The 22,326-nt window shown below is 34.7% G+C and overlaps 1 protein-coding gene across 1 annotated transcript in view; it reads left to right on the forward strand.

Moving 5' to 3' along the window:
• The first annotated feature begins 524 nt into the window (after positions 1-524).
• The window catches only part of LOC114275511 (F-box/LRR-repeat protein 15), a 28,181-nt gene continuing 6,379 nt past the window's right edge, over positions 525-22,326 (forward strand). The window contains exons 1-9 of the mRNA XM_028217553.2: positions 525-1,498; positions 9,415-9,667; positions 9,762-9,894; positions 20,955-21,054; positions 21,129-21,326; positions 21,409-21,679; positions 21,765-21,863; positions 21,959-22,047; positions 22,152-22,251. Coding sequence (XP_028073354.2) covers positions 1,068-1,498; positions 9,415-9,667; positions 9,762-9,894; positions 20,955-21,054; positions 21,129-21,326; positions 21,409-21,679; positions 21,765-21,863; positions 21,959-22,047; positions 22,152-22,251 — 1,674 coding nt within the window. The 5' untranslated portion in view covers positions 525-1,067. The remainder of the gene's footprint in view (positions 1,499-9,414; positions 9,668-9,761; positions 9,895-20,954; positions 21,055-21,128; positions 21,327-21,408; positions 21,680-21,764; positions 21,864-21,958; positions 22,048-22,151; positions 22,252-22,326) is intronic.

A 22,326-nucleotide genomic window follows, 5' to 3' on the forward strand; every position in this document is an offset into this window, starting at 1 on the left:
TTTGTATGCCTTGTTTAGAAATTACAACTATTTTATAGGGATATTTTCGTCATGGCATCTCAAATCATTACAAACACATTACCCCATACAAAAATTCAACAAAAAGTCAATTCATCTCTCTAAATATAAAAATTAAAATAATTTACTAAAATAATCAAAATACAAAAAAGCCAAAAAAGTAGTTATTTCTCAAACACCCCTAAAATTTATTTTAGAAAATAAATTAAAAGTTATCTTTTTAATTTTTTTTTTAAAAACATATATAATTACAAAAATTTAAAAATTAACTTTTAACTTTGTTAAAATCTGGCTAAGGTCTCGTTTGAAAAGCAACCTTTTTAGTTTAAAAGTAAAAAAATCACTTAAAAAATCAAAAAGTCAACAATTTGTACAAAAAAATCAAAAAATTTATTTTTATTCTACTTTTTACACATCTTTTTATAAAAAATTAAAAAAACATGATAAATATATTAACTTTTTTTACATCATATTTTAATTAAAAAATCAAAACTTTACTAAAAACACATTCCCAACGAGGCCTGAGTGTTTCCCATAGAAGTTGGTATTGTTTCGTTTAACAGGGACAGAGAGATATCACATTAACTTTTAACCTTGTTAAAATACGACAGAAGTTGGTATTGTTTCGTTTAACAGGGACAGAGATATCACCTCCATTACATTACCGCCGATCTTTGAAAGAAAGAGAAGAAAAAGGCACTCTCACTGATGAAGAACCCAAGATCCGATCAGAGATCTGCCTTACAATCTCTCTCCTTCTTGTCGCTCTAAACTCCGCAGATTCTTTGATCGATTATTAGCTGCAGAGCAAGAAGATCCATTTCATCTCTTGTTTGTCTACGAGGTCAAATGTTTTTGTTCATTGATTCCAATTTGTTGGATCAATGTGCCATTTCTAGGGTTTTCTTGACTTCGCAATTTGTTCGCTGATTTTGAGGGAAAGTTAAAGTTAGGGTTTTTGTATTTTGTCAAGAAATTTGTGCGATCTGGGGCTAGGGTTTATAAAGGCTCGTCTTTGGGCCTGTAATCGTTGTTTGTTGTGCGATTGTATGAAGATTTGGTGTTGTTTCTGTTTTGACGAAGAAGAAGACGATAAGAAACGGACAATGAGGGGGGGAATTTCCGGAAAAGAAAGCGAGGATAAAGCCAAGGATATGGAAAATTATGATTCTGAAGGTTTTTTGTTAGGGTTTTCGCTCGGGAGCCTCGATGAGTTGCAGTCGCAGGTGCTCGATGCGAGGCCGGAGCTTGGAGAGAGAGAAGACGGGGTTGGGGCTAGTGCCTGTGCTGGGTTTTCTTCCACAGTTGGGAGTTCGCAGGGTTTTGACCGGTTTGCTTCAAGTAGTGGTCAGGGTGTGATGGAGGTTGATTTGAGATTAGGTTTGGGTGAAGAGTTGTTGCCCTCTTCAGCTGCATTAGACAGAGAGGAATGTGATCGTGATTCTCACAATAAAAGGCCTAAAGTGCATTCCTTTTCCCTGTGAGATCTCCTTCTCTCTCTTTCTCTCTCTCCCCTTACTTTCTTATTTGGAGCTGGACTCTGATTAACATAGATTTGAATAATTAACTTGTTGTGTACTAAATCATACTAATTCTCTATCCTTTAGTATGGTTATTTATATACGTTTTTCTTATTAGACCAAAGTATAATCATATAATGATATAGGCATTCCAAGACTTCTCATTGATTGTTTAATTTTTTTAAAAAAAAATATTTTGTGGGGTCCCACGAGACTCAATCTGAACTGTTCATATTGTAGTTCTTGAAGAGAAGAACATATATGAAAAAAAAAATCAGTTTGTTTGGACATCGATAGACAAATTAACTATCCGTGTTTTGTTTTATGAAAAGCTATAATTGTACACTTTATAAAACGAAATAAAATAAGTTATGTTTTGTGTATATCTTCTTATCTTTGAGGCCTACGAGATGAATGGTTTGGATCATTGATGTGGACCCGATGGAACCCACAAAATAGAGTCTTGAGGGGTATGGAGAGGGTAGAGTCTTGAAGGGAGCTAGTCCCATTTTCTCAAATACTTAACATGTTGCTGGTTGGCAGCAATATCAAACCTTCCAGTAAATTGCCTTTTTTCTATGATATTTATGTATTGTAATACTAAGGATGGGTAGCTCTTTTGGTATGCCATTTAGATAAATAGTTCAAATCATCCTGGAAATACAGTGCTAATCGAAAAATGTTGTTTTGCTGTGCTCTAGTGTCCATATAATAGTGTCTAGCTTAATATGTTCTGGTTTTTTGTAGGCCCTTGCCCCATACCTTGAATCACTTAGGGGTTGTTTGGGATGTCTTAAATAAGTGCACTTTTTGACTTTTTATGAAATATGGGTTGTGTGTGGGTTGGGTTTGAAGTGATGTGATAGAGAGGTGATGTGACTTAAATAGAATAGTGACTTTTTGACTTTTTAGATTTTTTTGAAGATGCCAAACTTGGCCTTAGTTGAATTATCTACCCAGTAGAAACATGGAAACATAATTTACTGAGGAATTTGAAACATCTAATAGCACAATGAAGCGAAATTGGTACTTTAATGCATTCTTTTGAAATTGTAACTGGATCATGTTTTGATCATCCTGCTCCATATAGAAGTATGCCACAAGGTTAAAAGACGTAAAATTGAGGTTGATCAAATCCATTGTTTGAAATTGGGTGGGTCTAAAGTTCTATTTCACTTGAATAATCTAATCTAACCATAAGCATTAATGAGGGATGGAATTCTAGAAAGGTCCATCCAAACATAAGGGGTCTTCGATTCACATTTCTTGTTTTTGGTGTTGAGCATAACTGCTCTGTGTAGCGGTGGATCCATAAATTTCTTTATTTTATTATTATTCATCCTGTTTATCTAAAAACTGGTTTGGTGAAAAAAAAAATGAAAAAATAAAAACCCTTATAATTTTCATATATTTTTATCTTTTTTGGGTCGAAAATGAAAATATCTTTTTGGTGTTTATTTTCGTCAAATCAATTTTTATTTTTTCAAAATTTTTGAAAAAACAAAATCTGAAAATGAAACACAACAAAGTGATTATTGTTATTATTATTATTATTATTATTTTTTTTTTTTTTGGGGAGGAGGGGGGTTCGTAAAGGGTTTATCTTGTCTTTGCACACAATAGACCATACGTTAAAATCTAGATAAGATGAGTATTGCTGAGATGAGAATGCTAAGGTGGTTTTGTGGCAAGACTAGAAAAGACCGAGTTAAGAATGAGTATATTCGAGAGTAGGTAGGAATAGTACCGATAGAAGATAAGCTGAGAGAGAATAAATTGAGATGGTTTGGTCATATACAACGGAGATCAACTGAGGCAATAATGAAGAGATGCGATACAGTGACGGTAGATGGTAGTATTTAGGGAAGAGGTAGACCTAGATTAACGTGGATTAGTGTAGTAAATAGAGATATGTATCTCTTTAATGTAACTGATGAAATGGCCTTCGATAGAGTTGAGTGGAGAAGAAGGATTCATGCAGCTGACCCTATTTGATGAGACTTAAGGTTTGGTTTGATTTATTGATTTATTTGAATTTTATACCCAAAAATAATGTATAATATTGTGAGCCCTCTTGGTTAAATAAAAACTAAAGGATTGATTGAGGTTAAAATAATATATAATATGCTGGATAAAATTTCTTAGTCAAAATGGTGGAAACCTTTCAACACAACAATCATAAGTTTAAGAGATTTCTTGAGGTTCAAAGCTTAGTTTCAAGACTTCTTTGGATTGGTTAATATATATATATATATATATTTTGGATAAGAAATCTTAGATTTAAGTATATGATAGACATCAATAACAAATCAAAAGGAATAACTAATGAATAAAATAAATTTTATTAACCCTTGATTTTAATCAAACAAAAAGTTAGATAGTCAAAACAACTCTAGAAATAAAGAAGATCTACTCTACGTCTACTAGGAACCAACTTTGCGGCAGATACAAGTCTTGTTTGGATGATGATTATTGTCCTCTATCAATAGTTGTTAGGCTCTATCAATAGTTACGCTATAGTTACTAGTCTACCTATCTTTTGGTCCATTGTTTTTTTGAATTTGAAGTCGATACATTGGTCATATCCTTGGCAATTACTCCATTGTCCGATTTCCTATTTAGATTCTATACTTTTATCATGCATATGCTTATGTTGCATAGACTTGGGTATGTGTGTCAGGTGCCCTATTTGTCTATCGAATTTATCTAATTTCCATGTTTAAGAACACCATGACAGGAGTCGAGTTGATATTTTTTACATAATTATTTTTTGGTAAGATGATGTTTACAAAGTAACATACTGCCTTTTATCTTAAAATGAGAGTGTTGCTTTTTCTCTTAAAATGAGAGAGTTATGCGTCATGCCCCCAATATCTTAGTTGCACGAAGCGGATGCGGGGGTTGGAGTGGAAGCGGGAGCGGGTGTAGAGGAGTGAGTGCATATGGAAGTTTCTTAGGTTGGGAGTGCCTATAGCATCGTGTATATATTTATTTATTAAATATATGAAGATATTCTAAAAATTATTTTTTGCTGCTTAGTTGTAATATATGTAATAAAATATGAATAAATATTAGAGATTTATGTCAATTACAAATCGTCTTTGTTAAGTATAAATAAATAGGGGAAATTACAACGGAAAAAAAAAAAAAAAAATTCCAAAGTTTGACCCTTATAACAAAATAAGCCTTGAACTTTTAATTTTATCAATTTAAACCCTAAACTTTTGATTTGTTTTCAATCTAAACAATTTGCTTATATTCCTCAAGTAAAATCGATTGAAAAATGGTATTTTAATCATTAAACTCAATGAAAAAGAGTATTTTAGACATTTTATATATACCTACATTGAGTTTAATGACTAAAAAATTATTTTTCCCATCGGTGGATGGTTTAAACTGAAAACAAATTAAAATATTAGGGTTTAAATTGACAAAATTGAAAATTCAGGGTTTATTTTGTTACATGGTTCAAACTTTAGGTTTTTTTTTTTGGTTGTAATTGTCCCAAATAAATATTATGTACATATAAACTACTAGAATAAGTTTTACTTGTTTTTTTTTTTGTTTCTATGAGATTTTTTTGTTTGAGAGGTTTGTATCTTAGTTGGAAGTTAGTTTCTCTCTTGACAAGATCAAGTCTAAGTTACACGGACTCGTGTACGAGAGTCGGGTGTGGGTGCGTATCTAAGGGTCGGACACTTCAAAATTAAAAATTAGGGATACGTGCATATGGATCCAAATTTAGATATGAGTACGGGGATGCGTTAAATAGTTATTTTTTTAAATATATTTCTTATATGAAGATGAGTTAAAAAGTTAAGAAATAACAAATTTTGTTAAAAAAATAACAAATAAAATATAAATAATAAATAAAAATTATTTTAGACATAAAATAAATTATATTATATATGATAAAACAAATTATTTTTATTTTAAACATAAAAATTATAATATTTATAATATATTATAATATACAACATTTTTTTGAGTAAATATTATATTATATGAATACTACTATATATTATTATATTAATATATCATTTATAAATAAAAACAAGAGAAAGAGAAGGGAAAGGACGAGAAGACGGTCAAAGAAGAGAGAGGGAGGGAGGGAGGGAGAGAGAGAGAGGAGAAGAGAAGAAGATAGAAGAGACAGAGAGAGAGAGGTCGAGACCAGAGGGGAATCGAAGCCCTAGGGTGGAATCGGCTTTGAGATGTTGATTTTCAGATCTCCTTCGATTCGGCCTAGTTCGCGACTAGGGTTCGCGACTCGACTTGCTTCGCAAAGGCGAGTTTCACAGCCCCCCCCCTCTCTCTCTCTCTCTCAACAACCCTTCTTCTTTCTCCTCTCATGTTAGCCGTGTCCGAGAAAACCATGCCTAATCTGACACATATCTCACACTTGCACCCGTGTCGTGTCGTGTTGACACGGGTACTCTGCCCTAAACCGCCGAGTCCATGTAACACAAGATTAAGTTTCTTACTTGGGAGTACGGAATCACGTTTCTTAAAAAACGCCACTTGAGTAGAAGATTCTTGCTACTAAACCCAACATGCCATTTTAGCCCGCTCAAAATGTGGTGCAAATAATACCCCTTTGTCCATCTAGATCTGAATGATCATAGATAGGCGCCAAAAAGGGCACAACATTGTACACGTGGTACATACAAAATGGCTAACCAAATGTTTTGAGGATACTCAGTTAATTTGAGAATCCTTTTGGTGTTCCATAATGAAATATACCAAATGTTGAGAATAATAACATCAAAGTTGAATTTTTGGAAAAAACGATGACTTTGGTTTACTTGAGACATTGACATGTTTTAGTTTTGTAGAAACAAAGTCCGTCCTTAGGATTATTTTGTTTCAAATAGAAATAAAGAATGAGGGAACTAGAAAGATTGTGAATCACCTTCTTCTAGAGGGATCATATTGAAAGTGAGCCGTTTTGAATGTGTTAAGACAAAAAGCTAACATAGATGTTATGGGTACATATATATGTTGGGTAATTTCGTTCATATCTTAGACCTAGGAATCAAGGTTTTAAATAATGGTGGCGGTTACAGTAACGGTAGCGGTAGTGTTGACATGTGAACTGTGATTTTTTTAATTCTTCGCACAACTTTAGGAAAACATACCGATACACATGTTTTTATTTCAGAATCACATTTAGGCCTCATTTGGGAAGCGACCGGTTTAGCCAAAAAGCCAAAAAGTTACTAAAAAAATCAAAAAGCCAACAATCCATACCAAAAAGTCAAAGATTTCCTTTCCTTTCTACTTTTTGCACATTTTTTCGTAAAAAGTCAAAAAGTCATCCCAAACATACTAGTTTTTTTTACATCACATTTTAGCTAAAAAGCCAAAAAGTTAATAAAAAAGCTTGTTCCCAAACGAGGCCTTAGTGAGGTTCAAAATGATTTTTAGTATTTTTGTTTAGTATTAAAATATGATCCAATAGATATACTAATTTTTATATTAGTTATAAGTCGCTATGGATAATTTTCTTACTGTTGGATTTATTTAATTTTCTTTGCTTTACTAATATACTTATGGATAACTTCCAATTTGTTAAGAAAAAACATGAAGTATGTTTAATATTAAAATAATAATCTCATAAACGTGAGTTCAAAATACAAACGTAATAATGTAAAAATACATAATATGACATCTGAATTTTGCTCAATAAATTTAACATAGGAGAAATAGATATAAGTTAGGCCAAGTTTGGCAACCCAAAATAAGTACACACTTTTTATCTTTTTATCTTTTTTCCATCACATCATCTCTCTACTTTTCTGCACATCTTTTCGTAAAAAGACAAAAAGTGCACTTATTTAGGTCATCCCAAACAACCCCTAAGAATATTCAAATATAATTAAGTAAAAAACTCAAGTAAAAGTCTTAACTATATATGTTTTGAACGTTCAATCTTTTAGTTCTACAAAATTTCATTATTATTTAATTAGAAAATAAAAAGAGAAAATAGCATTATATACAAAATTTATTAAAAAAAATAAAAATTGAAAAATAGAGGTGTAGCGGTTGTAACGGTGCTGTAGTGGCAATGTAACGGCTGTTATGGCCTTTATATAACGGTTGTGGCCGTTGCGGTTGTGAATTTCTATCACACCGCTATAGTAGTTGTAATGGGTGGCGATAACCACCACAACCGTTACGTAATAAAGTTACACTTTTTAAAACCTTGCTAGGAATTTATCCATGTTTCATAAAGGTCAGATGAATTTGTTAATTAGCTGAATACTATTGAGAGAGTTTGAATATTGTGAAGTTTCTAAAGATAAAAAGGTGAAATTGATGTGTATACGCCTCAAAGGAAGAGCTGCTGTTCAATGGGAACAATTGCAAGTTAGTGGACACAGGAGAGGCTAACTAAAGATTAGAGATTGGGACAGAATGAAGAAGAGGAAAGAAAAATTATTCTTTCAACTATATGCAAACTAGTGTAGAATATATGGAAGCCTTCTATCAACTCGTTGCAAGAGTATTTAAGAGTGAAGATCAAATGGTTGTAAGGTATATAATTGAGTTAAGACCTTCAATTCAAGATTTCCTCAATCTACCAACTTCGTGGAGTGTTTTGGAGGCTTATAACATGGCTTTGTTGGTTGGAAAAAATACCAGACTGGTGTAATTCAAGGGTTGGACAACAATTTCTAGGCAGTTCCAGAGTTGGACAACAGTTTCCAAGCTATTTTGGAAAAAGTGGAGCTACACATTTGATCTGATAAGGCATATGATCCAGCTTGAAATCAGCCTAATACCAGCACTATAGGAGCTAAAAACCAGTCCCAAGAGGAAGGTTTTAAGTGCTTCAGGTGTGGGGAACTGGGTAATTGGAGGTGATTTTGGAGAAGAAGATGGTCTAGCTCTTATGATAAAGAAAACTTTTCTCATACTTAAGCATGACAATGAAGAATATTGGTTGAGAACCAATATCTTCTACACTACTGCAACATAGGAGGAAGTTTGTGATTTGATCATTGGCGGTGGTAGTTATGAGAATGTAGTCTCATAAGAAGTGGTTGACAAACCTCAAGTAGCACCAGTAGCACTAGTCTTGGTTGAAATGCCATGACTTGGCAATGGCATAGTAGCACCAATTTTTGTTGAAACGCTCACCTCAGCCACACTAACTACTTATACTAAAAAGGTGGCTGATAAATTCAACTGTTTACCCTTCTTTTTCATTATAGGACATGTGGTATATGTAAAATTTGAATATATTTGCAATGTGAAAAGGGAAGAAAACATACATAAATAAAAATGCATATTTATTTGTTGTCTTGTTCCTGCCGTGCCATTTGTGTGTGTTGGGGGGGGGGGGGGGGGGATTATGTGTTAATGTGACTATATTGTTTTTTGTGTCCTGTGTCTATATCCACACTAGTTTGGTCCTAGAGTTTCTTATGGTCTTGTTCTATGTAAACGGATAATGCATTGCATTCTGTTAGCAACTTGTGATTTGTTGACTGCTAAAAGAGGTGTCTGATACATTGGCAATGCTCTCAATTGTTTCCTGTTCTTTTCTATTATATGAAATCTGGAAACTGATTTCTTACTATTTTGATATAATAAAATTTAAATATAACTGCAATGTGAAAAGTGAAGAAAAAAAAAGATTATTTTCACATATATAAAATGTATATTTATGAATTGTTCCTGTTGTGTCGTGTCTTTTTTTTTTTTGTGAAAAATTATGTGTTAGTGTGACTATATTGTTTTGTATGTGTCCTATGTTTGTATCCATGCTTGTTTGGTCGTAGTGTTTCTTATGGCCTTGTTCTATGTAAATGGATAATGCGTTGCATACTGTTAGTGACTTGTTGAATGCTGATGGCGGGTACCTTTTCAGAGACTGGGAGTGCCATCTTGCAGCCACAACTTCTTTGGAAACCGACAGTTCTAATTTTCATACAACAGACAGCAATACAAATGGATCTTTCTTAAAAAATGAGACCTTTTATCTTTCTCCACTGTTAAATGGTGCGGTTGCTGACAGTGCTCTTGATTCTGTTGCTGGGAGAGATGGAGGAGATGCATGCAGTATTTCAAGAATGGAAGATTTGGTAGTTCGGATGGATCTTACAGATGACTTATTACATATGGTATACTTTGCTTTTGTGTTTTAGGATATTACTATTTGCTACTTGCTTCTAGGTCATGGCTCATGCTGACTCATATTATCTTATTGGCTGTCAGGTTTTCTCTTTCTTGAAGCACATTGATCTTTGTATGGCAGCCATGGTCTGCAGGCAGTGGCGGGCAGCAAGTGTTCATGAAGATTTCTGGAGATTTTTGAACTTTGAGAATCGGAACATATCTGTGCAACAATGTGAGTATGGTGTGATGTGTATTTAATCCTCAACTACTGTCCTATTTACTTACCATTTGTAACATTTTATTAGCGGCAAAGTTTGAGATTGTAATGTGCTGTGCCTTGGGAAAACTATTATCAGTTATTCTTACTTCTGATATTTTCCTCTCCCCGCCTTGCCCATAAGCTAAGTTTGTAAAGTTCTTCCGTCCCTTCTCACTTTATTGGGACTCAAACCGTGTTGCACCCAAAATGATGTCAGGGGGGTGCTACTTGAGCTGGTTAGCACGTGGTTTATAGGAGACCTTATCCAGAATATTGAAAGTGTCCCAATATTACCAGTTGATATCAATCTTGAAAATGGTTACAGTAGAAGTTTATAATGGGTATAGGTTAATGGGTTTCAATTCAAGTTTATAATGTGACCCATAATTGGTTACTGTCTCTCCAGGATTTGTGAAGAATCCTTAAGAAATTTCAATTTAACCCATGATTTTCACTTTCTGTGATAAGTGTGTCAATTTTTTTACAGAAAAGAGTGGGATAAGTAATTTTGAGGAGCAGTGGACTAATCGAACTAGGACCCTCAATTTTTATTTTTAATTTGTTTTAAATATTTATATTATCAAATTATTTAGCATATAAATTACTTTTAAGCACTTTATTGTTGCATGTGAGGGAAACTGTTATGTTACTAGAAACAATACGAATCTGCATATTCTGTGTAAAACGATGTTGATAGTTAACATTCCAGGATATTGATGCCTTACATGTGGGCATTCCTTGTGAGATCCTGAGTTGCCACAAATATTTTTCACCTATTAGGGATTCATTTGTCTAAGCGTTACAGGCATCCCCAATTGTTAATGCCTAAACTAATATTGTCCTGGATAGTAGACCTTATCTTAGAAAGACTTCCCTTCAGGGTTGATCTGCCACTTGCACTCTGGTGCTTATTGCTTGCTTCTGTCTGGAGCAGGCCTGAGGGTTCCACTGGGGCTAGGGTTTACCCACTGATTGGCCTTTTGTGGGTTTGATGAACTAGTGGAGAGATGTCCAAATGTGTTCTATGTTACATGGACTTGGATACGAGTGTCGGGTGCGGGTGTATATCCAAGCGTCAGACCTTCATAAATTTAAATCTTAGGATCTTGGGATACGGGGACACGTCATATGTACATATATATTGCATATTATATAATATTCTCAGATGAGATGTTTTAAATTTTGTAGAAATATATTAGAAATTAAATACGATTCAGAAAAAATATGAAATTTCTATATCTAATTCATGTGGGAGCCTAAAAATATTGCTTTACTAACAAAAATGAATTTCTTCTTCTTCATGTATTGTCACAAATTAAAGGATCTGAGTGTTTAAATTGGGTACGAGCGTCGGACACATATCCCACACCCTTACCAATGTCATATCCGGTGGACACGGGTATTGTGGGGGAAATAGAAGAGTCCGTGTAACACAGAATGTGTTAAAGACTGGTGGCTAGATTAGGGGCTAGTCCAGGTCACCTCTGTCAGTGGCCTTGCTCATAGTCTTTGAGCTGGTTCATGCATTTGCAACAATGGGGCTCAATGGTTAATACTATCTCCTTGAAATGTGCCATAACCACACTTGATTTGATTCATTCATCTAATTATGGGTAAGTCAATGATGACATCGGCCAAACATTTAGGCTAAGAAGCACAGACACTTCATGTTAGACACGGACACTCATCAAACACTTCCAAAAGTGTCATTATCCGTTATTATTTTAAAACCTGGATACACTTAGGACACTTGGGGACACATGCGTCTATTGCTTAGGCACATATGAAGCACATTGTAAGTTTGAACAAAATAACTTGGAGGATACAAGTTATGAAAGAAAATACTATAGATTTATACCTATTAATCCCCTTGTTTAAATTTTAGAATTTACTGTTATATAGCATTTGGTTTATTATCGTTGAATGAAATATTCATATATATGACATAATCTTAAGATGCATGGACACACAAATGAACACGGGACAAAATGATTTTGAAAAAAATTAGGATATGGACACGGTGGTGATATGACAAAAAATATTTTTACATATTTTATTTGATATGTATATGGATATAAATTTAGGATGTAGAGATATAAGAGGCATCAATGTATATGTGAGTGTAGTTTTTGTTTTCTTGCACTCTTCCTCTTTGTTTTCATATATTTTTTCTTTGAACCCAAATCAACTTTTTGAAATTATAAACAAAACCCACAAAGGTGTTTTGAGGCATGTCCAATCACATGACACACTTATTGTGAAGTATCCACAACTTGTCTTGCAAAAAATAATAATTGAAAAATTGGGCATGGCCTAGTCGACATGTGGACGTGTGTCTATGGTGTGTTGGTGTCCAATACGTGTTGGACATGAACATGGATACTTGGACTATCCGTGCTTTCTAGCATATAGTACTATATGTTTAGTGCATAACGTTCACGTGTCATATCCTTTATTTTTTGAAAATTTTCATGTTGGTGTCTCTGTGCTTCTTAGCATGCAGGCTTAGCAATGAAGGATGTAAGCTAGAAGCACAAGTTGGAAGCAAAAGTGTCTTGTTATATATGGAAGTCCTCCTTAGACAATTTTTTTTTATCTATAGGTCTCCTTGTTGCCCCTCTCTCTCCCTTCCTTCCCTTGCTCCGTTTTTGGCGTTGCCGATTGAGTTTTTCCTTAAATGTGTACATCTCCTTTATACAAACAACCTTGATTAATGTTACAAAAAAAGGCTAACATTTGTGATTTACGTTATGGAATGCATGTTCTAAGTGACATTGATGACAATTTTAATTAGGTCTAAATGAAACTGCTTAAGCCTTAACAAGTCTTGTAGACCCTAGCTCACCTTAAAAGCTTTTAAGGTTTACTAAAAGGAAAAGTTGCCCTAATATTCTATACTTGGGCTTGAGCATCATTATGTGTTGTGCAATTGCTTGTGTGGGGTGACTCCTTTGTGGGCACTTAAAGTAATGTTGTACCTTGAGCACTATTTTATACTTGGTTTTGTACAATGCAAAGTATCTACATAATGTTCCAAAGGTATTATGTTTTAAATGCTCATTTCATTCATATGCTATGAAAATCCATGGATGTTTACTTGTTTGGAAATATGTTTCGAATCTATATAGATATCATCTCTTGTGCTTGGGCCTCAAGTTGGCAATATTGAAACTTAAGCACTTGCTATGATGGCTATGGTACCATTGGGATTACACGTTTTATATTTCTATACTTCTGCTAAATGAAAGCAAAGTATTAAATAAATTTCTTAGATTTCCAAAAGCACCTTCCACTTGGTATAGGTCAGCCTTGGTAGCTTGGACTATCGGCTGGTCAAGCCTTAATCCATCTAAGGTGGATTTGGGTCATGACAATTTCAAATTTTAAGTCTACAAACGTTTCCACTTTTATTGGGAAAGTAGAATCCATGTGGAATATTCATATGTACCTCGTCTTTTGTGTTATTATGAAGAAATTATATTTTTTACATCAAGCTATCGAAGAGACCAATCTAGCTGCAAACAAAATGACTAATGGGATTCATTTTTATTACCGGTGCAAATGTCTCTTAATAATCAATTCCATAGGTTATGGTCAATCCTTTGGCCACCAACTTAGCCTTGTATCTCTCAGCAGAACCATCTGCCTTATGTTTCATAGTGACCATCCACTTACATCCAACTGGGTTCTTCCCTTTTGGTAATTCAACCAACTCTAAAATATTCTTCTTCTTTAGAACATGCATTTCTTCACGCACTGCCTTCTTTCACTTGGGATCCTATAATGTTTCGTGGACATTTTGTGGATCATATATACAAAGATACATTAGAAGCTGAGAGATGATGCAAGGAAACAAATTAGAAATAGGATATTGAGTACACAATCTCACACCTTTACGAAGATCTATAGGAATATGAAGATTATAATCAAAATTAGGACCAAGGTCGAAATCAAAGAGTTCACAACTATGAACAAAACTAGAAGCTCGTTTGGAATTAGCTATTTTAGTTGGCTTATTGATTTTTTACAAAAAGATGTGCAGAAAAACAAGGAGAATGACGTGACAACTTGTAATGACTTTTTGACTTTTTTCTTTACTTGCCAAACGTGGCCTAGGATTACCTGAATTCTACGTTACACGGACTCTTTGTTTTTTGAGAGCTACCTGTGTCGACATGACATGACACGACATAGGTACGGGTGCGGAATACGATTGGGATACGACTAAATACAAACGGATACGACTGCTTTTTGTGGTTTGAATAGGAGGGTCAAAGAGAGAAACAGAGAGAAAGGAGGGGGCTGGCCCAACTTTGCGAAGCAAGATCGAAACGCGAACCCTAGTTGCGAACTCGACCCAATCGAAGGAGAGTTGAAACCCAACTTCACGAAGTCGATTCCACCCAGAAAACGACCCTACCTTAGTTGCACGAAGCGGGAGCGGGGGCGGGAGCGGGGGCAGGAGCTGGAGCGGGAGCGAGGAAGTGTGAGCCGATAGAAGCTTCTTAGGTTGGGAGTACCTCGAGGGGCGGTAATATATATATATATATATATATATTTTAATACACATTAGAATTTTTTTTATAAATATTTTTATTTTAATACACATTAATTATTTTATTTATTTATTATATTTTTTAAATAATGTGTTATTGTTAATTTATTTTTTATTTTTAATTGATATATATATTATAAATAAAAAATTATAATAAAATAAGGAATAAGAAATTATGTTAAAATAAATAAAAAGAAAGATTAGATATTTTATTTTATAATTTTTTTTTATTATATATGATTTAATTAGATTTCTTTTAAATAATTAGATGATTTATTTTATTATTATATATTAAAAAGTTAAGAAATAATAATTTATAAAAATTATTATCATATATAATATTTTAAGAAATAACAATTAGATATTTTATTATATATGATAAAAATTATAATTTATAAATTTTATTATATATATTATATATGATAATTATATTTATTATATATATTATATATGATCAATTAAAACATAGAGACGAAGAGAGAGAATAACGAACAGATCGAGAGACAAAGGGAGAGAGAAGCAGAGACGAAGAGAGAGAGAGAGAGAGAGAGAGAGAGAGAAGCACAGAGACGAAGACGATTGTGATCGATAGTGAGAGGAGAGAGTGACCAAGACAATCAAAGCCCTAATAAAAGTCCTAATCTCAGCCCTAATCCAATCAAACTACAAAGCTGCTACTACTGGTCCACTGTAAGTTTCTCTCAACAATCCTTCTTCTTTCTCTTCTTATGTCGACGTCGAAGGCTAGGGTTTCTCTCTCTCTCTCTCTCTCTCCCCCCTTTACGATCCCATCTTGGACTGAATCGCGTCTCTCTCCATAGAAACACGATTCTTACACGTTTCTAAGAAACACGGAATCGCGATTAGAATCGCCATCTAGTTGCACGATTCCTGCAACTAAGGTCCCTACGGCTTCAATTCAAAGCTGCGATCCATATGTTCTTGAGAGAGAGAGAGAGAGAGGGAGAGAGAGAGCCTACGATGGAGAGAGAAGACAATAAAAAATATTTCCTACTATCACGAGCTATTTATTATTTTTAATATTTTATGCTTAGTTATTTCACTTACTTTTATTGAAACATTGGTTACGTTACTAATGAGGTGATCCCACGTAAAAAAAAATTAAAAAATAAAAATTAACATCAAGTGTAATATTTTGAGTTGCCATCCAAAATCAAAAAACATATTTTGGATTTTTTTTGACGCATCTATGTTTAGTCGTATCCATGTACCTGTATATAATTTTTGGGAACTTTTTAGATGTATCTGTGGTTCCTTCATTTAGAGATTTGCTGAGTCTGACCCCTAGATTTATATACGTGTACCCGACATTCGTACCCGAGTTCATGTAACGTAGCTTGAATTAGAGGAATCTAATTGCAAGGGAGTGGAAGGGAGCCAGTCTTACCTTCAACATTCTCGTACAGGCATTCGACTCTTTGAAAAGAAGTCTCATGATCAAGTTCAGGTTCCTTATAAGTCTCATGCTTAGGTTTCTTAAAACCCTGACTAATGACACAAATGGTAGGGCAAGTGGAGACGAATCTTCACTCAACTGCTCTTTTGAAGAGAAGTCTCAAGAGGGTAATATGACATGGCCTTAAAAAATGTGACATCCATGGAGACAAGCCATCTACCACAAGGAGTATGATAACACTTGAAACCTTTTTGAGTGGGGCCCCAAACATCAGTTTGAATAACTATAAATTGAGAAGTACTTTTATTAATACTAATAGGAACGGCACTAGATGGTGTTTAGCAAGTTCACAACAAAATTTGAAAATATCTAATTGAGAAAATAAGTATGGAAAAAATTTCCTTAACAATAGAAATGAAAGATGTCCTAATTAGGGGTGTTCACGGGTCAGTTCGTACCGGTTCTAGTATTAATCCGTCACCCGAACCGATCATTGCGGGTAGAAGAATTGCACATCCGATTTCAACTGATAGGCAGTTCAATGTCGCATGCGTCGGGTCTCACGGTTTGTTGGTCAAATTTGGTCGAGTTCTCGATTCCCATTAGCAGCTCATTTTTATATGTCACACAAACACATATACAAACAGATTTGAGAGAGATGAAGAAACTGAGAAGACTGTTGTTGTGTGATGTTGACATGCATAACTATTCGATCTAACCCAAGACCATGGTGCTTGTTGATAACCGAATAGATGTAGATGCAATAAACCGTGAGGATTGAAGAGGGGTTGAGGGAGAGAGGGTTTGGCGAGAGGAGAGGTCGGATGAAGGAGAGAGGAATATCAAAGTTCCGCCAAAAGAAAGGAAGAGTTAGCATACATAAACCTTTGTATATTAGTATATATATAACCCAGACATCATGTATATCATAACATATGTCATGTATGTGTGGTGATATAATTATAATCATGTAATATATTATATTATATTATATTATATGTATGTAACCGTACTTATTAATCACATGTATCAATGCATAGAAAATATCAAACCTAAATGATTGTGTATTATAGGCTAGGGTTAGGCACTTTAGTACTGTACTATTGGTCAAGCATTTATTGGAGTGTTTACTTGCATTTGAAATTTGAAATGAAACGGTGAATGAAAGTCTGACAATTTTTTTTGAACCTTGTGCTACCTTCTCTGTAACTGGTACGGACTCAAAGTTTTAATGTTATTATTACACGAAGCCCCAAGAGTTTTAATTGCTATTTGACTATTATTTCGGACGGTCCGGGTTTATTTAGTTTCCAAAGGAGTGGAATCATCCACCGACTATAACATTGATGAATCTTGCCTACGGAATCCAAGCCGACCGTGGAGTGTCTTTGAAACCGACCACAATCATTCGGTTCGATTTGGATTGGTCGGTTTTATCGGGTGATTCGGTTTTTTGAACACCCCCTAGTCCTAATCTTCGATGCATGAGCCAAAGCTTCTACAATGATGGTAGAGGAAAGTGTTAGGGGAAGGGGCAAACCTAAATTGACGTGGACTAGTGTAGTAAATAGTGATATGAATCACTTTTATTTGATTAACCAAATAGCCTTTGATAGAATCAAGTGGAGAAGAAAGATTTATGTAGCCGACTCCATTTGATGGGAGCAAGGTTCTGAAAAGCGGTTGCGGTCGCCGTAACGGTGGCGGTGACGTGGTTGCTGTAGCGGGGTGTAAAGGTCGTAGTGTAACGGTTGCGGTAACCGGAACTGTGAATTTTTTTATTTTTCACACAATTTGAAAAAAACTTACCGATATGCATATTTTTTTTCCTTGATCATATTTATTGGGTTAAAAATAAATATTGATCAATTTTTGCAAATTTTAAGTATGATCCAATATATTTCATATTTTTAAATCACTACAAATTGAGTTTTTTACATTTTATTTTAATAATTAATGACTTTATATTATACAAAAAATCAATCACTAACTATTATATATAAGATAAACAATGACAAAAGTAAGAGAATAAATAAGAGTCTAAATATATATATATATATATACATATTTTAACCAAGCCAAATAGATAATGATTACACTTATTATTATTATTATTTTCAAACAATATATAGATAGATACACATAAACAAAATGGTTTAGTAATAGCAGCTGAATAGAATAACATAGGTTTTATAGTTTCAACAAATCAATAACATGTTTTTCATCTTCCTTCTTCTCTCTCTCTCTCTATCTCTTGCTCCTCCATTTTTTCTATTTATCTTCCCTCTTCTCTCTATCCCCCTTCTTCCATTTTTAGCTTTTTTTGTGTGTTTTTTCGAAAGAAACAGTTTGGAACCGTTATGTAACGGTGCGTAACAGGCCGTTACGGCTGTTACGGCACCGTTACGACTGCTACAGCCGACACACCTGTGAATCTCAATTACACTGCAAAAGCGGCCGTAACGGGTGGCGGTAACCGCCCAAACCGTTACGTAACGACGTTACGTAATGGTTACGGCCGCTTTTTAAAACCTTGGATGGGAGGCTTGGTTTGGTAAGACCACTAGCAGAGAGAAGATTATTACAAAGATTAGGAATGTGCAACATAGAAGAAAGAGGAATGGATGGAGTAACATAAGTTGAACCTTTGCCAGACACAAAAGAAAGAGTACCATAAGCTATTTAACATACCTGAGTGGGAAAAATCAGTCTTATGATCAGAAGCCTTTGAATCAATAATCCAAGGAAGGTAAGAATATTGTCAGGAACACTTGATGCAATAGAAGCACAACAATGATTCATCCCACTAAAAACATCACCACTAATAGCACTAATGCATTAAAAAAGTAAAAAAAAAAAAAAAAAATACAACTCCAAGACCAAAACATCACATCATTAATAACGGGACCCACTTGCCACCTAATTAGTGGGAGCACTAATTAGTGCTCCCAAGCATTTTTCATAGAAGCATTACCTGAGTGGGAAAAAAACAGATGTAGAGGATAAGATACCCATTTGTGGCATAAGGTGACGAAGGTTTCCACTTCGTCCTTGGTAAGAACCACAAACTCAGGCCCCATTTGGCAGCCAACTTTTTGGCCAAAAAATCCAAAAATAGCCAAAATGTCACATCGAAGGCGTGAAGAAAACACACTTGTGCGTTGATTTTTAGGCGAAGCACTAGTTATGTGCAACTCAACACCTCAGAGGCATTTGCATCTGGAACGGTTTTTGCACTTTCCACACATCAACGAATGAAGCGTACAAATTCGAATAAGAGGAAGATACAAATGCCATTAATGCTATTGACCTTCTTTATAGTCCAAATTACTTTGACTTCGACATTGACATGTCTTCTTCTTCAACGAAGTAGGTTTTTCACATAATCTCTCTCTCTCTCTCTCTCTCTATTTTGGTTGAATAGTCTTCAAACTATTTTTGTGACATGACATTCTCCGTATCTGGTGGAGTATTTATTTTGCCTAAATGACCTTGGTTGGACTCTTGTATTTGTTGCATAACTGGTCTCTTTTTTATTTATTTATTTTTTAGTGTTATTGTCTCGCATATTGGCTGATTTGTTAATTCTTTTTGCTTTTATGTATATGTATGAAATGGTTTTTATGAATTTTGTTTGTTATTCCCTATTTTTTATTCCCTATTTATTTATGTTTATATTTTATTAAAAAAAAAGAAACAGAATTCAGAAGGTTTATGCCTTGCATCTTCAGGTGTAAAATGCCTCACCTTGCACTTTCGCCTTTAAAAACTGTGCTTAGTATTGTGAATCCTGCACTTCAATTCATACACTTGTGCCATAGTCCCTTCCTTTGGGTAGGTCTGTGCAGCTGCATCCCAAATCTCCTTTGTGGTATCCATGAAAAAATGCCTGCAATTGATTTCAGGCTCTATAGAGTTGAGATGCCATGATATGGCAGCGGAATTCGGGAAGTCCCACTAATCATAACGTGGGTTGTTGTCCCTTGGTTACACAATTTGTCGAGTTACGTACCGTATTTTCTCTCTACTTTTGATAAACAACTTGGCTGATTGAAACCAAGACAAATAATTGCGCCCATTAAGCTTCACCATGGTACTTTGTAAGGTAGGATTATGCGTTACAGTTTGGAGAGAAGTAGCCAATGATTGTTGACTGTTGAGAAACCACACTTCATTCTGACATTTTTTAGCGGCCCAACAAATTATCACAAGTTTACCAAACTAAAAGGTTCAGGAGAGACCTGTTGTGTGCCAAACCAAAGAAGAGGGCCAATAAAAAGAAGTTGCTGCTGGGAAGGTTAGTGTACCAAAAAAAAAAAAAAAACAAACAAAAAAATAGTTCACTGTTACATTGCACAAGAAGCCTTAGACCAACAGCCAAATGCCTCAAAACACCTTCAAATCCTCAAAAGTCAGTCAACACTTCTCAAGAACCCTTGGTAATGCTTCTAGAGTGTAAGTCGGGCCCTTCTCTTATTGAAGAACCAATAAAATTGTTCCTAGAATGCTTCAATAGACAGATCTGAAAATACTCAATATTTTTTTTTTGCTAAAAGTAAGAAAAAATTGGGAAACCCATAGTAAGGCCTGTCCAATGGAAACACAAAAAATATTGGGTGAGTGAGCTCTCCTAGTCGATCACAGAAAGTTTTATCAGATTTGAAGAGAATAAAATAAGAATGAAAAAGAGAAGAGATAATGTTGTATGAAAATAGGAGAGAATGATAACATTAGGGTTTTCTCCCTTAATTTCTTATATTATACTTATCTATAAAAAATTACAAAACTAACCTTCTACCTAATATACAACCAACAGCTTATGCAATTGCCACACCATGATGGAGTTGAATTAATTAACATCCCCTAAGTTTAGGCAAGAAAACTTGTGTTTGTTTTCTTTAATACACTGAGTTTTCAGACCATGGGAATCTGGAAAGCATTTATGCATTGTATTGAGTCCTTCTATCTTGAACTTTAGGGACAATACATATTTATGGGTTATTTAGTTTCCAATATAACCAAATGGATACAGTAATGTTCACCGTTTATGTGCACCTGCAGTTGAGGATATGTGTCAGCGGTATCCAAATGCAATTGAAGTGAACGTATATGGTGCTCCTGCTATTCATTTGCTTGTTATGAAAGCAGTTTCATCATTAAGGTATATGGTCTTTCATCTTGTTGAAGACAGATAATTTTGTTAGGACCGCTGCTGATATATCTGATGTTTTTCAGGAATCTTGAGGCTCTAACTTTGGGAAAAGGACAACTAGGGGAAACTTTTTTTCAAGCCCTAACAGATTGCCAACTGTTAAAGAGTCTTGCTATTATTGATGCTACCCTTGGTAATGGTATTCAAGATATACCTGTATACCATGATAGATTGAGACAACTTCAAATTGTGAAATGCAGAGTGCTCCGTATTTCCGTCAGGTGACACAGTAGTAATTAATCGGACAGAAGTGTAATGTTTAGTTAACCTGTTCAATTTTTTGCTAAGTTTCATGCTATGCAGGTGCCCACAACTTGAAACTTTGTCTTTGAAGCGCAGTAGTATGGCTCACGCAGTGCTCAACTGCCCTCTTTTGCATGATCTTGATGTAGCCTCTTGCCACAAGTTTTCAGATGCTGCAATTCGTTCAGCAGCAACATCATGCCCGCTTTTAGAGTCTTTGGATATGTCAAATTGTTCATGTGTGAGTGATGAAACGCTACGTGAAATAGCCCTTACTTGTGGTAATCTCCATGTTCTTAATGCGTCATACTGCCCAAACATCTCTCTTGAGGTCAGTGATCTTACTTTTGACTATTCCTGTGCTGGTTATGTTTGGATATGCCTTAAATTGACACGATTTGTTGCTTTTGTTGAAGTCTGTGAGACTACCAATGTTGACAGTTCTCAAGCTTCACAGCTGTGAGGGCATAACTTCAGCTTCAATGGCGGCAATATCTCATAGTTACATGTTGGAGGTTTGAAGCCTCTTAATTGTCTCATAAGTTAGCATTGCCCAGGCGTTATTCAATGTGTGAATAGTAAATGAAATCAAAATTTTGTTGCGATGTAGGTCTTGGAGCTTGACAATTGCAGCTTATTGGCAGCAGTGTCGTTGGATCTTCCACGCCTGCAGAATATAAGACTCGTCCATTGTCGCAAGTATATTTTGCTGCTCTAACCTCATATTGTGGCAGGGGAACTGCTTAGTTAAATTTTTGGTACACTGTTGTGGACAGTAACTCATGTTATTATAATGCCTGCAGGTTTGTTGATTTAAATTTACGAAGTATCATGCTGTCATCTATTGCAGTGTCAAATTGCCCTTCTCTCTTGCGAATTAACATCACATCAAATTCACTACAAGTATGTCTTTCATTAAATTGTTTATTATTTTCTTTTTCTCCATGTTGTCCTTTGTTTTCAGAGAGGTATGAATCC

The sequence above is a fragment of the Camellia sinensis genome, chromosome 10, assembly GCF_055761805.1.
Source record: "Camellia sinensis isolate YWXY chromosome 10, ASM5576180v1, whole genome shotgun sequence".
Taxonomy (NCBI): domain Eukaryota; kingdom Viridiplantae; phylum Streptophyta; class Magnoliopsida; order Ericales; family Theaceae; genus Camellia; species Camellia sinensis.